At 37.0% G+C, this 16,479-nt stretch overlaps 1 protein-coding gene across 1 annotated transcript; it reads left to right on the forward strand.

The window, feature by feature from the left end:
- The first annotated feature begins 418 nt into the window (after window positions 1-418).
- MINAR2 (membrane integral NOTCH2 associated receptor 2) lies at window positions 419-16,220 on the forward strand. Its single transcript, XM_027604597.1, has 3 exons — window positions 419-583; window positions 12,493-12,714; window positions 16,041-16,220. The coding sequence occupies exons 1-3, from the start codon at window positions 419-421 to the stop codon at window positions 16,218-16,220; spliced, it is 567 nt and encodes a 188-aa protein (XP_027460398.1).
- The last annotated feature ends 259 nt before the right edge of the window (window positions 16,221-16,479 follow it).

A 16,479-nucleotide genomic window follows, 5' to 3' on the forward strand; every position in this document is an offset into this window, starting at 1 on the left:
GATATTTCATGTGCTCCGATTATGGACTATGACATTGAAATGCTGGCAATCTTCTTTATCCAAAGAATAGTTCCTCTTGAACTCTTCTTTCTGATGCTGTACGGAGGGACATTTAGTGCTACATATCGAATTTTGGCATTTTGTTAAATTTAATGAGTGTAGCCCCATCTGTCCCATTCAAGCACCGTACGTGTGTGTGTGTCTGTGTGTTGTGTGTGTGTGTGTTGTGTGTAAAAGGCAAGGCAGGGTGCTGCATTGTTCTTGTGTGTTGGTGTGTCATTTCAAGAGTGGCTCCCCAGTGTAGCTAAGAGACCTGGTTTCAGATGCCAGTCGGAGCATCCTCAGGCTTATTAATAATGGACAAGTCTGACAAGAGCAGCCTCACTTCCTTTGTTTTCCACCGCAGTCGAAGGGAGACATGGATCTCTCTGTTTTGCCAAACAACAACCATCCTGACAAATTCCTGCAGCTCGATGTGAAGTCTTTCATGAGGAGCTCAGCTCTTCTTCAGGCCAGCCTGGCAAGGTTTCCAGGGGGGAACTACCCTGCTGCGCAGCACTGGCAAAACCTCGTGTACACACAGGTAAAATCCGGGAGATGAAGCACCTGGGGTGGGGCTCGTTTCTTTCTATCTACCATGTCATTATTTGTACAAAAAAAAAGGCTGTAGGGAATATGGTACAAGGTAGCAGCTCACTCTTGCAATATAAAAAGGTCTTTCTCTCTTCCTTAGCATCAGGAAAGTCTTTGATCATTTTATAAAATATGTGAATTTCCCCGACCACTCATTTTCCTCCAAGCTCTCGCTTTTCGGCCTGTCCTCATTTTATTGCCTACTTTTCATCTTACTCCTTTCCTTCAGAATTTTTCAAGCCACTTGTTACATTTGCAAATTAGACTCTGGGGGACAACCCTGCTTCTATGTTCTGGTGTATTCTAAGCACAAAGCAGCCGACGCTTACACTGGGGATTCGTACACAGCGTCTGAGACAACCAGGGGACTTGCTTTTGCCTCCCTTAGACTGGCTCCCTTTCCTTTCATGCAGAGAAGACTCAGCACAACAACGGAAACCTAATGATTGAAGGAAACGAAAATAGAAGGAACTCTTCTCCTTGGAAAGGTGCTGGCTATTGTCTTAGATATTCTTATTTTCCACAGGTATCCATGTGAACAAGACGTAACGATCCGACCTTCAAACCCAGTGCAGACTTTATTTGTTGCTTTCTTCTTTTGTATCTTCCTTCTCTTTGCTGACCGAAAGAGAAGAATAAAACTGTGATGAGTTCCATGTGCTGGAATAAACATAAAGGCCCTGACTGTTGGACAGCCCATGAAACAGGAATAATCTTTGTTTTAAGACGTGAAGACTAATGGGGTTAAGGGTTAGTCAATTTAAAAACAGGAAGAAGCATTTCATTTCAGAACAGATGTGACTGACCTACAAACCCCTGCAAGTCATTAAATTCTTTGGAGTTGTTCAAATTCCCTGAACAGAAATTTGTTTTCTTTTAAGAAACAGTTGCTACTCATGAGTCCTGGTGTAAAGTGACTCCTTTGTGGTATGTTTGTGGGCTCCTCGGGACCTTTATCGTGAGATCATTCAAAATCAAGTACACTCAAATGATTATGTAAGTGTTTCCTCCACCTATAAGGGTTTTAATTTATTTCCATCATCAGGCAGCTTGTTATGACAACTGCCTTTGTAAAAAATTTTGCATCCTTCCCTTTTGTAATCTTCAAAACTCTCCCCCCGCCCATACACACCTTTTTGGTTATTGTTTTTGTATTTTAAGTTAAATACAGTGAAATTCTTCCTTTTCCTTCCTTGTTGTTTATATCATGGAACAAAATGACTCAAAAATCTGTTCAGAAAATCTTGGCCCTCCTATGCTGTGAAGTTTAGTCAAAGAAAACGTATCCAATAAATTCCTTTGAGGTTGGAACACATCAATCCAACATCTTTTGTTTGGGACTAGAGTTGACCTATTTCCTTCATGTGAATCTTCATGGTTTAAATCTCTGTTGCAGGTTGTCCCTAAACCAGAATGAAATGTATCCAATTTCTAAGGGGCATCTTTTTCAACAGGTAGGCCCTGATGAGCTGAAGTAGTTATCCAAGAAAAAAACAAGGAGGTAAAAATCTGCTTCCTGTGTCTTTAGATTAATGTTAATGGTTACTGTAAAATACACATAAACTTGGTAAATTTAATTTTCCTTTTACTCTAAAAAAAATGTTAAATGACAGAATAAATCATTGAAATGATGCATAGGGTGGGGGGGTAATAAATCTTACAAATTCAGATAGTTGGGTAGGCATGACACAAATTAAGACTAAGTACGATTTACATTTACTACTTTTATTTGTAATATGTGGATAAGTAATTCTGCTTTCCCTGGTTGGATCTTAAAATTCAGGAGTGATGTATTTGTTGGATAAAATATAAATCTAAAGTAAGAGGACATATGAAAGTTTTAAGGGGCTGGAGTGTTCCTGGAGGAAAGCAGTGAGTATAGCAGGTGTATCGAGGTGTTAGGGATGTATAAGGTGGCAGGTGTCAAAGTTCTTCATTTAAAACCCTCACTTTGGCGTGCCCGGGTGGCTCAGTCGGTTAAGCATCTGCCTTTGGCTCAGGTCATGATTCCAGGGTCCTGGGATCGAGTCCGGCATCGGGCTCCCTGCTCGGCGGGAAGCCTGCTTCTCCCTCTCCCTCTTCCGCTCCCCATCCCCTCCACTCATGCTCTTTCTCACTCTCTCTTGCTCTCTCTCTCTCTCAAATAAATAAATAAAATCTTTCAAAAAAAATAGAATAAAAAATAAAACCTTCACTCTGTTGGGGATGCATTAAGCCAATGGGAAGAGCATTGGATAAAGAGATTAGAAACTTGGTTTCTTTTTTTTTTTTTAAGATTTTATTTATTAGAGAGGGCGCACACGCACCACAGTGAGAGAGAGAGAGAGAGAGCAGGAGCAGGGGCAGTGGGAGAGAGAAAGAAGCAGACTCCCCACTGAGCAGGGAGCCCCACACCTGACGCAGGGCTCCATCCCAGGACTCCAGGATCATGACCTGAGCCAAAGGCAGATGCTTAAGCAACCGAGCCACCCAGGCGCCCCAGAAACCTGGTTTCTTGTCTCAAATCCACAATAAGCCACTTCAAGAGACTTCTATTATGACCTTAGTTCATTCATGCCTCAATATTTCCACTTGAAAAATTAGTATAATATTAATTTTATGTATCTGTTTAAAAATGAGAACAAATAAAAATAACATGAGGTAAAAACAATTGAGAGAAAAGGTTTCCTATGAAAGTTTAAGAAATGTGTATTATTATTTGACAATATTCCAAATTGTGTTGAAATTATCCTTTCATTAGATTTTGAAAAACAGTAGATAATAATACTTGCATTTTTTATTTATAGTGCAGATGGGGTTGTAGGGAACATAGTTAATACATTGTCAATCCATAGCTCAAGCAGTAGATTTTATACACACACGAAATCCACAGACTTCAGAGTCGTGTCGGCTTACCCCTGGGTCTCACACCACCCAGGTGCATGGTGTTTGGGATTCCGACCACCTCAAGGAATGTCAAAGGACTTAACCTACAACTATTGCCTTCAAAATTAATGGTAACTCAGCAGTTAAGACACATATCCTATAATCCCAAATATGAAGTTGAATTCCCAAATATATGCATCATATTTCTATCCATGACTTATCTCTCAAAGCTTTTTTAAAAATTCACATCCACTTTCAGAGGAAATTCTGTCAGCCATTTTTACATGCAGAAGCAATTCCCGGCATATAGAAAAGTAAGCCCTGTTGTCGCTCTTGCCAATAGCCCCAGACACTGTGAAATTCATGCTGCGCAAACCCACAGGTCACCGTGTTTGCAGGGAGAGAGAAAATAAGCATGTATTTCCTGATCCCACTATATTTATACTTTTCTTAAATTCTTTCACTAAAAAAGTAAAGAAGCTTCACAATAAATTTCATCTCAGTGCAATGAACAAACGTTTGCCAAAATCTAATGTTTCTGGTTGTTAAAATAATTTGGGGCATGTATCTGATGAAGGCATTTGGAATTGTATTCCAAATATTTCTGCCAATCCCTTTATAAAACGAGGTAATGAAAGGAAAAGGCAAAAAAAATTTTTAGTTTAAATGATAAAATATGTTTTTTCAGATACTGTAGTGCCCCCCCTTTTTTTTCATGAGCAGTTAGACTTCATAATCTTTTCAGATTAATCTCTTTGTTTTATCTTTTCCTGGCTTCCAGGAGCATTCTGTGCTAAACCTGTGAGCTGGACCAAAAAGCCAAGGATAAAAGGTTGTTCTTCCCTTGATTTCTAGACAGTTTCATTTCCTGGGTTTATTCCATTATCACCTTTCCTTGCTTTAATTTTCAGTCTTAATAGCTAACCCTTCCCCGTAAATTTTAATGTCTCTTCTATCTCAGTTTTTTTTTCCCTTTGGGTGGTTTTTGTTTGTTTGTTTGTTTGTTTGTTTTGTTTTGTAGGCTATAATTGTACCTCTTAGCAATCTGTCTCTGGACAGGTCCTTGAGATCTGTCGTGACTTCTCTAAAAATGTCTCTATTCCTAATCCTCTTCTTACTGTTCTGAAAAGAACAGCCCTTCATACACAACAGTCTCCCATTTTTAAGCCTACATTTAAAGAAATGTTATAGAACCTCTGAGGCACTTAAATTATTATCTAGGAAGTAGATTGAGGGGCATCGCTCAGTTGCTTAGGGATTTATGTGCAAATATCAGAACATGATTTATCAAGTAATGCTAAATGTATGCAGTTCCCAAGGTCTCCAGTGGGGTCTGGAATTTAGCCTTGGACGGGGTGTGCTGCCAGAAACAACACCCCAACTGTCCCACCGTACTGGTCTCAGACCAGACCCAAATGTCTCTGGCACTAAAGGCTTTATGAAGGACACCCTCAGGCTTACAATAGCATGTGTGGGACTCCAGGGCCCTGGTTAGGTAGAGAGAAGGCAGGAGACAAGGTTCAAGAGAGGCCTGGGTCAGACCACAAAGGGTTGGTAGTTGTTGTTTGAGATTTTAAATTTTATCCTGAAAATTTTGAGGGCTTGGTGAAATTTTTAAGCAAGAGACTCACGCAATCAAACCTGTGTTTTATAAAGATAGCCATTCTAGTAATTTGGAAAACAGAATTACTGTGGTCACTGAACACCACAAATTTGTACTCCCACAAGTCATAGATAAACAAAATGCCTTGTTTGCATTATGATTATGAAAGGGATTTCATCGCATGTACAGATTGGGGAAAAATAGAAATCTTTATTTGCTTGATTATCCCAATCTATAAACATGGTATATCTTCTTCATTTCTTCAGCACTTCATATGGCTCAATGATGTCTTATAATTCTACACATAGAAGTTTTCATAAAGTTCATTAAGTTTATATCTAAATATTGATAGCACTTTATGCTCTTAAGACTAGAACCTTTTAAATCATATTTCATAATAGTGTTACTCATGTATGCCACTGATTATTATAGACTACGAAATTACTACATATTGATCTGTTAATCTGTTTTATCTTGACAGTACATATCTCTGTAGATAATCATGCCATCCGCTGTTTTGTTTCATTATTTAAAACCCTTATTCCTTTTATTTACTTTTCTGTTCTTATTGTATTGCTTAGGGCTTCCATTGCAATAACATATAAATGTTTGTGATTACTGGCATCATTGTATTAATTCTGAAACTAAAACAAATGCTTCTCATATTGCAACTATTTGGTAAACTGTGCCCTGGAAATTTTGGGCAGATTCTCTTAATTAGTTTTTAAAGATTCCCTGCTATTTCTAGTTTGCAAAGAAAGTGTGCTTTAAATATAGTTTGAACGTTTTCAAAATCTGTTGCAAAATTCTACCTTTTTTTCCTGATTATGTGGTGAATTATATTAATCTTCTAATTTTTTAAATCACCCTCTAGGTAAAAATTCTTTCATGGTATAAATCTTTCTTATCCTGGTATGTATAATTTTACATATTGTAGGATTCTGTTTAGCAATAGTTTATTCATGATTTTTGCATTGTGCTTATAAGAAATTGGCCTATAATTAAATTACCTTTTCTTTTACTTACTGCCTTTGTCTGGCTTTTATACCAACCTCATAAAATGAACTGGGGAGTATTCATTGTTTTCCTATTTTCTGGAAGGATTTGACAAAAATAGGAGTGATCTGTTTTCAAGAATATCTGGTAGAAGTTGATTGCAATACTTGCTTGGCCTCATGTTTTTTAATTTGTGTGCAGTTGGGGTAGATTTTAAACTATTGATTCAGTTAGTCAAATGATCATAGGTTTATTAACATTTTCTATTTTTTTCTTAAGTTTTCTAAGCTATGTGGGAAACTGCCCAATTGCATGTAATTTTTTTAAATTGCTCTCATTATTCTCCTGTTACGTTTCTTAATCTCTGTTATGTCTTTACTCATGTTTCTTTTCCATTTCTAGCCCTGTGGATTTGTGTCTTTTTTCCCGAGCAGTATTGCCAGAGGTGTTTTCAGTCTTTCCAGCCCTTCCAGAGAAATAGCTTTCAACGTTGTTCATTTGTTTTTTCCTTTGTAATATGTATTGATTTCTATCTTTTTTAAAATTTTATTTAAATCGCAGTTAACATACAGTGTAATTTTCCCTACTTCTATCTTTATAGTTTCTTATTACCTCATTAATTTTCTCATTCTGCTTTTATCATGCTAGCATATATTTCTATATTGGTCCCTCAAAATATCATTTCAACTCCAGTCAACAATATTACAAATGTAGCATTTTTCATTTTCATTCTGTTCTAAATTCTTAATTTCCATTGTTATTTCTTTAAAGTATGTGTTTTGGTTTTCTACAAAATGTGGTACTTTAAATTAACTCTTTGATATTGATACATAAATTTCTAAGTTGACTGTGTTCAAACAGCATGATCCATATAATACTGAGTCTTTGAAATTTGTTTTAGAGACTTGCCTGTTATCAATTTTTGTAAATATGCAGGGTATATTTTAAAAATTAATGCTTTCAGTTGTTTAATAAAGATGTTAATATATATCACTTGATCAAACTTGGTTTTATTGCTCAAATCCTCTTTATCTTTAGTAATTGTTTGTCTGCTTGATAAAAATTGTATGTATAAATTTCTCCTTGTAATTTTCTCCAGTTTTGCCTTATAAAGATTGAGATTATTAGATGCATACAAGTTTAGAATTATATTTTACTAATGATATCTACCTTTATTCATTTCATAGCAATCCTCTGTACCTAACAAAGTCTTTCATCTTAAAATCTACTTTGTGTGTTATGTATATATACATGCTTTCTTCATGGTAGCTGAAGTTATGTTGTGGATACAAATATACTCAAAATTTTAGTGACTTAACACAATAAAATGTATCTCTCACACAAGGTCTGATATGGGTGATGTGGATGTCCTAGGGGCCTGACTTTCAAGTGGAATCCAGACTGTTCCTTCTTGAGGGTCTACTATATAGAATCGCTGTTGGGCCTGTATACTGGAAAGAGAGTAATCCAGGAATCTTTCCAGGGATTTCAGGGGTCAACCCTGAGTTGGGGTATGTCCCAATCCAGTCCTATGTCCTAATCCATGGACTGTTGCATGCCCATAAGGAAGAAATGGATTTGCTAGCCAGGCTCTGCCACAGTTTATCATTCTTTTAAACACATTTACATAATATATATTTATAATACTTATACTCTTTCTCACAAAAATAAATAAATAAATCTTTATAAATGAATAACTAAATAAATAAATAAATAAATAAATAAAACAGAGACATGGCAGTCACTATTCCAAAGTAATTCTGAGGTCTCATGGGAATAGTTTGTGTGGCCTCCTTCCTTGAAGGTGTGGAAGATGGATTAGGCAATGATTCTGCTTTTTAGAAGAACTTCTGATGTACTGTTGTCTATAGTCCTTGATTCCACCCTCTAGGAGGCATCCCTTTGTTCACTATTCTCTTTTGCCACATCAGAAGTAGACCCTCCTTCAAGGATAAGCTTCAAAGTTTACTCCTACTCAAGGAAATTTAGAAATCTAGGGTTATTATCGCTGCTTTCTTTTGTTTTGCTTTGCTTTTTAATTCTAAATATTCAAAAGCTTTTAGGTATAGGCTTGTGATTACTTTGGTCATATATTTCTTACAGAATTTAGGAAGCTATTTATTAATGCAATCTTACTTGACCTGACTGACTACTTGCAATCAATTTTATGTCAGTAAACACACGTCAAGTTCTTTGAAGGCATAACTCTCTAATAGGCTTTAATGTCTTGCTTTTCTGCCTCCGTTTCTGTATTTTTAGAGTCAGTGACAACCACAGAGAGGCTCTCAGGAATAAGTTATGAAAGCACAGCCTAACAGGATCTTTATCTTGAATCACTTTATTCACCTGAGAAATTTCAATAGGCATATTTTGCTCAGTGCTTTTTTTTTTTCTTTTTTAAATAATTCTGTGTCTTAGTGTTGGGTTCTACAAACAGATTTTCAACAATAAGAGAGAAGGCATCACATTTCTAGGTCCTCTCTACTCTCTTTCATTTCTTCTTTCCAACTGCCCCTCTCTTTCTCTAATCTCATCTCCTTCTTGTATCACATTAATGCTCTGATTATTTATTATCAGGGTTAATTATCATAATTCCCAATTATGACAGATGACATTTATGCCAATTTTTTTTCCTGTAAGATATGAATAACCATCATTCCGGCCGCTGATTTTTTTTCATCCCTTTCCACGTCTTGGCTCCTAAGCCCATGCCACATGTTCGTGGAATTTTAAGATACACTACTTCCTGTATTAGGGAGGATAGGGTAGGCTATACTGTGATGGCACAAATCCCCACAAAATACCACTAATTAAAAATAAAAGTTTTTTTTGTTTTGTTTTGGTTTGGTTTGGTTTACGATCCATTCACATATTACAGAGATAGAGCGAGTGTGCGTGCAGGGGAAGGGCAGAGGGAGAGAGAAAATCCTGAGGCACACTCCCTGCTGCGCTCACAGTCTGAAGCAGGGCTCAATCCCAGGACCCTGAGTTCATGACCTGAGCTGAAATCAAGTCAGATGCTTAACCGCCTGAGCCACGGGGCACTCCAAAAATAAAAGAATTTTCTTGCTCATGAAAAGTCTGAGGAAGGACAAATGGATTTTAGCGGCAGCTCTTTTCCAAGAAATAACTCACAGCCTCAAGTTCTTTCATCCTGTAATTCTGCCATCACAGAACCCTTGCTTCATAGTGACACAAAAATGGAAATGAGGAAAATGAGCCAAAAATATTGTGGGAGATTTCAGGGACCAGGTTCGATGGTGGTTTCTGTTACTTTTATCCATACATCATCAACTAGGAAAGAGCTGGCCCCATTGTAACTTCAAGCCAGACTGGGAAAGACAGTCATCCTTTATGCTCAGGAAGGGAGAATAAAATTTGTAAGCATTTAACCAGTCACCACAATACAGAGTTCTCATTTCTCTCTATTTGCCAGTATATCTTTTCACATTCTTTCACTCTCATTCTTTGAGTCCTTATATTTTAGGTATTCCTCTTGTAAATATTATGTCATTTAATTTTAAAAATCTGATCTGACAATCTCTGTCATTAAAATTGAAGGTTTAGTCTATTTACATTTAACATGATGATTTCTAAAATTTTTTTAGAAAATTTTAGTTTTTCTGTTTTCCTGAAGTTCCCCTAATCTTTGTTTCAGTTTTATTGTCTTAAGATCAAGTTTCCTTTATCTTTTTTCTACTGCTCTACTGATTTAGAAACTATAAATTCTTTCTCTATTTTTCATAATATTTCTATGCTCTCACTGACATGATTTCTTAAAATGTTATCATCAGAAATATCTGTGTTAAATTTTACAGACCAGTGATTTAATTGTCCCTATTTAAAAACTCACAAATTAGTAATTATTATCTCTATTTTACCATAAAATCAATACTTGCTTAGATATAAATACTTAGCAGTTTTCTTTCTTTTTTCCCTTTTTTTTTGCTCAGCATTTCTTTTTGCATCTTAAGCTTTACTTTTATTATCAAGTTTCTTCCTGAAGTACGTTTTTTTAGAGGTTCTTTCTTTATTGGCCTATTAATTCTGTAGTCTAAGTTTTTGTTTGTCTAAACATGCATTCTATTTCACTCTTTTTACTGTATGATAGTTTACTTATATCTAAATGGTGTAAATAATGACTAAAATGTATAAAAGATAAATGGACAAAGTAGTGGTGAATACAGAAAAGTCTAGGTAAGCTTTGAAGTGTTACACTCCTTAAATATTTTAAAATAAAATTATTTTAGAGTTTTTATGACTAAAATAATAGAATTACTATTGAGTTTTCCTTTGGTAAATGTAATCTATCCAGAATGTGGTATCAAGAGCTAGAATCAAATACATGCTTTTTTTTCTTTCTTAAGTTATTTGAAAAAAATTACCAAAATATAAATGAACCTCAACCATAATTAGTATTTCTTATCCTGCCATCAAATTCTTAGCAAAGATATTCTGTTAATTTTCTCTTCACATGCCCTTTAGACATGAAATTGTCATGCAACACAAAAAATAAATGGCACCATATATTAGGATAAACCTCAGACTTTTAAGAATGTGGTTTAGAATTAAGGGCTTGAATGTTCTTTTCAGACTATAGCTCTGAGTTAATAATTATTAAAATTATTTTGTTATCTTATACCTATTAGTTTTTCAAGGTCTTTATACACTGTAATAGAGTCTGTTATTTTTTCCTACCCCCCAAAACTGTATTCGCCTCATTTATAGAGCTTTCTTATTTAAGAAGTTCAAGGAATAGTCAAGCAGGCAAGAAAACTGATAAAGCAAATTTGTCAACGTCTGAAGAATTATCCCTCTCAAAGATGATCAAAGATGTCTAGCCTTGGAAAAAAAACCTTGAGTCAGAATTATGCTAAGCTGAAATGATCTAAACTTCATATCAAATTGTTTTTTCTCAATTCACAAACATTTTTATGAGGCCATCCATCTTAAAGACAAATGCCAAGTCAAGATGATGTATTATTTCATTGCAAATCTCAGTATTGAAGAATATAAATTGATTTTGAGCAGACCAACAACTTAATAAATTCAGAGAAGATCTCCCACTTGACCTCTAAGTATGTAAAAAATGTACGGGTTAAGAAAATTAGGGAAACCTGAGACCAAAGAGAATGTGAATGGTTTTATCTAGATGATTTCTTTTGGCTTATCAGCCATTTCAGAAGGAAACTGTAGGTAATATTAGTTCACAACCTAGCTTACATAAATACATATTTAATGTGACCTATATACCACAATATATGCTGATATGCTGAGGAAACCAGTGTCTTGATGATCATAGATATGACTCAGAAGAATATTAATTGCTATTGAACCTTCTCTGTTTAGGAAGGCTGAAATATATGAAACACATGTATTGAAAAATTGCTGTAAATACATGAAATGTGTCACCAGTTTTTAAGGGTTAAACCTAAGTTTTCAGAAAATTAACTTATGTAGAATTCATCTCCCTTGACGCCCCACGACTGAGGCGTTAATCTATAGGCTTTTTGTTTCTTCTTAATTTTATTCAGCCAATGAACAAATTTTAAAGCTAAATTTTTCTACCTCCATATTAATTTTATAGTCATAAGGGAAAAAAAAGCAAAGTAAAACCCTGAAGTTCAAATCAGACACAGGAAAAACACAAGTACCCTAAGCTGTTAAATTTGGGATACTGGTTGTCTTGGGCAGGGAAAGGGCAAGGGTTATGGAAGGGGAGAGGAGGTATGCTGGTAATGTTCTGTTTCTTATTGAGCTATACATTTATGATATGTGCTCTTTTCTATATGTATATTTTGCTTCAATAAAAAAAAGATTTTAAAAATCTGAACGTCAATATTAGAGCCATCTAATAGCCAGCTGGTTTGTAGACATGTAAAGGAGTACGATGCTATTCTGTCCTCCGAGCTGTCTGAAATAGGAGTCTCAAGAGAGTTTTTGTGAAAGCCAAGGCATACCTATAAAATGCCTTTTACTCTTGACTTTGCTGGATTAATACAGCAACGTTAAATATTATTTTTATCAGTCATGGAATGCACAAATAGAAGTAAACTGTCATTAAATCTCAATGCAAGTGAGCTGGAAAAACACCGGCTTTGTTCAGAATTCTGCTATTTGAATTAAAGAACAATGTTCTTTCTCTGTGGTTATAAAAGAACATTTTAATGAATGATCACTGAAGCTGAACAAGATCACACACAAAGAAAAAAACTTAATTAGTGGTGAGATTCTAGGTCAGACTAGATCCTAGAATCCTTTCCTCATTCATTGTCCTAATCTGTTGGGTTTCCAGGCAGAATCAGCAGATTTTCAGGAGCCATTATTTCACGTTTCCTCCTCTGCCACCCGTGACCCATTGGTAAGAGAAGCCTTGTCACTGTGTCTCCCAACAGAGAGAAAAGAAGACCATTACCGCTCAGCGAATGAGACTGTCTGGTGCAGAGAGTGCTGTGGATCATCCCCCACCATCCCTGTCATCAGTTCTGAAGAATAACCCACTCTTTGGTGACCTAAGTTTGGAGGAAGCTATGAAAGAAAGGAAAAAGCATCCCTCATGGACCGTTGAGGAGTATGACAGGCATTCCCTGCACACAAACCTTTCTGGGCATCTGAAGGTACTCAAAGCAAAGAATCACCTCCTTCAATTGATGAAGAAGATCAAATATTCCTTTTAAAAAAATGGGTGTTACGGTGACAAGCACTCTTCACTAGACCCAGATCATTAGATTTCAGGTCATGTGGGCTCCTGGCATCCCTTTCTTGCTCCTAGGCAGCATGTGTTTATGGATTTGTTCTGACTTTCACTATGTCAGCAATTACTGACACCTGTCTGTTGTAGAGGGAAAGAAATAATGTGACACAGAAAGGTTGACCTAGAAGGTAAATGTTTTTGAAAATTAATTTGCCAGATGATGTATGTTTTCCCCTAGTTTTGTGACCATTTATTTCATGAAGACTTAAGAATTCCCTCATCTACATTGATTCAAAACTATTTATTCAATGCTCTGTCTTAGGCACGGTGCAAAGCAGTTCTCATCAAGGATCATCTTATTCCAAGCCCACTCAGTGATTTAAGATTGCAGATTTACATTTTGGACATTTTCCTGTGTCTCAGTAACAAAACAAAACAAAAACATTTCAACACAGGAAAAGTATGCAATGAACTCATTCACCCAGCTTAAACCCAACTTCAGTTTTTCTTTGTTTTCTTTTTTTCCCCCTGGTGTCATCTATCACATAGAAGATCTAGAAATACCTGCAAAGCAAGGAGAGTGGCCCTCTGTTTTCTGAGTGGACTGGATTCCTCCCCTTGCCTCTGCCTGCCCTAAGGTCAGGGAGGCCTGACTTTTTCCACATACACTTCATTTAAGAAGGTGTATCTGCTCTGATCCCCATACCTTAAGCACCTGAAGATTTTTTTTCTGTTGCAAAGGGGACAATATTGTGTCCCCTTAAAATCTTACACTTTTAAAAACCTCAAATGTGCACTCTTGAAATATCTTGTTGTCCAGAATCTTTGAGGTTTTTTAATCTCTTAGTAGATTTAAGGTATCTCCTTCTTAATGTAGCCTCTTTTCCAGAGAAGTTTCCATAACAGATGCTCCCCCATAGCAACAGTAATCTTGTGGGGTTTTTTGGGTTTTTTTTTTTTTTTTGCTTTTTTTTTTTAATCAGGAGTCTGAAGATCAGGTCCTCTAAGAAGTTAGTTTCTTTTTTTATTAAGTTTTTATTTTAATTCCACTGTAGTTAAAACGCAGTGTTATATTAGTTTCAGGTGCACAATATAGTGACTCAATAATTCACCCAGGGATCATCACGAAAAGTGCACTCCTTAAACCCCAGCCTTTTCTTCACCCATCCCCCAACGCTCTTCCCTCTGGTAACCATCAGTTTGTTCTCTACAGTTAAGAGTCTGTTTCTTGGCTTCTCTCTCTCTCTCTCTCTCTCTCTCTCTCTCTCTCCTTCTCTTTCTCTCTTTCCTTTGCTCATTTGCTTTGTTTCTTAAATACCACATGAGTGGAATCATATGGTATTTGTCTTTCTCTGACTTATTTTGCTTAGCATTGTACTGTCTAGCTCCATCCATGTTGCTGCAAATGGCAAGATTTCATTCCTTTTATCCATTCATCTTTTGATGGACACTTCAGCTGCTTAAAAAGTCAGTTGCTACAATTAGGAAAGTATGTATTGTGTTATTTCACCAACATTTCTTGACCGAGTGCCGGAGGCTCTTCTCTGCTCTTTAGCGTTTACCTGAATGGCAAAAGGACTATGAAGATGAGTATTGCTGCCCCTGCATCAAAAAGTTCATCTAACTGATCAGAGTAGTAAAACCATAATTATAGAATAAAATAAGGGAAGAGAATAATGTAATAATAGTAGAACGGGCTATGCAGATTCAAAAGGAAGACAAAAATCACACTGGATTATAAAAAAGGCTTCATGAAAAAGTTAATTTATGCTGGGCTTGAAGAATGCATAGAATTCCAAAAGATATGGATGGTTTGCATGAGCAGGGAAGCTCTTCTGTCCAGACTAGCAAGCAAAAATCACAAATACCAGAAAGTGAGAGAGATTGGCAGAACAGTAAGTAGTCCAGTTTTGCTGACACTACAATTTAAGGGATAGAAAAATGGGAACATGAGGCTCAAAAACACCTTAAAAAGTGTTTGAATGTAAGGCTAAGGGGATTGAACTTCGTTGGCAATGAGGAATATTCCTGTTAGCAAATTCTGTGAGCTATGTTTAGGAAGATCAAATAGAAATATGATGAGTGCGCTGCTTCACTGAACCCGGGGTCTGTCCTCTCCCCACCCATCCTCCACACACACAGTTCACCCCAAAGCTGTTCTTCAGCACTCTTTTGAGGGATGCTTCTTTAGCTCTCCTTTGAGGGATGCTTCTGAAAGTCATGACTTTCGTTTTCATTAGACTTTCTGTCTATACTTCATTCAGCTTCTTCCATCACCATCCCAGTGCATCTCATAACAGACAGAGCCCCTAACTTATTTTCGGAAATCTTTTCACCTCTTACAGGCTATAAAGGCTCCAAGTGCCTTGGGTCAATACCATTTTTCTAAATTACTAAGAATTTTATAAGGAAGGAAGGAGAAAAGAAGCCCCATAGGCAGTTACCAGGGCGAATGAGGAGCGGAATATCCGAGGAGTCTGGAATTATAGAAGTTCTTCCTGAGGATTGTAGGCATTAGACTCGCCTTTGAATAGAACACAAAGTAAATGAACCATACGAGTCAAGTAGACAGGGATTGCAAGATTATCCTTCTGCAGAGCTCATCCAAATTTTATTTTACTCTTTTAGCTTTTCTAAGACCAGGAAGTTGATACTGCAGCAATGTGGTGGAGGAATTGTATTGCCATCAGCAGCACCTGCCCAGCTCCCTACGTGTGTGCCCGCTCGGCTCCCAGCAGGGCGCTAAGAAGTCCAAAGCTAGTTCACTGACCTCCGAAGCTGACTTAAAGTCCACTGAGTCTAGAGAGGCAGAGAGGCGGCGGGCAGCTTAGCCGCAAGCCATTGCTGATGAGAAATAATGATGCTCTTCAAAGCCTAGCCTCTCTTGTTTGCGCTGTGACTTTTTTTTTTTTTTAAGATTTTATTTATTTATTTGACAGAGAGAGAGAGAGAGAGCACAGGCAGGGGGAAGAGCAGGGGGAGAGGGAGAAGCAGGCCTCCTGCAGGGCAAGGAGCCCGATGAGGGGCTCGATCCCAGGACCCTGGGATCATGACAGGAGCTGAAGGCAGACGCTTAACGACTGAGCCACCCCAGTGCCCCGAGCTCTGACACTTTTAAACCTCACTAGGGACAGTGCAGATATCAACCTTCAATACCTCTCACAGTGTCTTGTTCTGCAGTGTCAGTAAGTCTGTAACACTGGTTACTGATTGATCCTATTCTTCTGCATAATTTTTTTTTCTTTTTAGGAAAATCCTAATGACCTACGGTTTTGGTTGGGAGACATGTACACGCCCGGTTTTGATACCTTATTGAAAAAGGAAGAGGAAAAAGAGAAACATTCAAAATACTGTCGCATAGGTCTGATTTTGCTCCTTGTTGCCTGTGTCTTGGTTTTCATAGTGACTGTTAGCACATTTTTCACCTGAAGAAACTGCCGCAGATACAGCCACTTGAAATTTCTTTAAAAAATCTTTCTAAATAAACATTTGCAGAAAAAACATGCTCAGGGGTCTGAATGTACTGTGGAATGTCCAGCTAAGTGTCATTGTCTTGTAGAATGCAAATGTTGCCTGAGCTATGCTGGCTTTCTCTGCTTTGTTCTAGAAGCCTTGGTAGGAATTCCAGAGTGATCTTTGTCCTTCAGGAAGCGGGAATTCCTGGGATCAAAACCAAAGAAAAGCCGCT

The sequence above is a fragment of the Zalophus californianus genome, chromosome 5 (assembly GCF_009762305.2).
Source record: "Zalophus californianus isolate mZalCal1 chromosome 5, mZalCal1.pri.v2, whole genome shotgun sequence".
NCBI lineage: Eukaryota > Metazoa > Chordata > Mammalia > Carnivora > Otariidae > Zalophus > Zalophus californianus.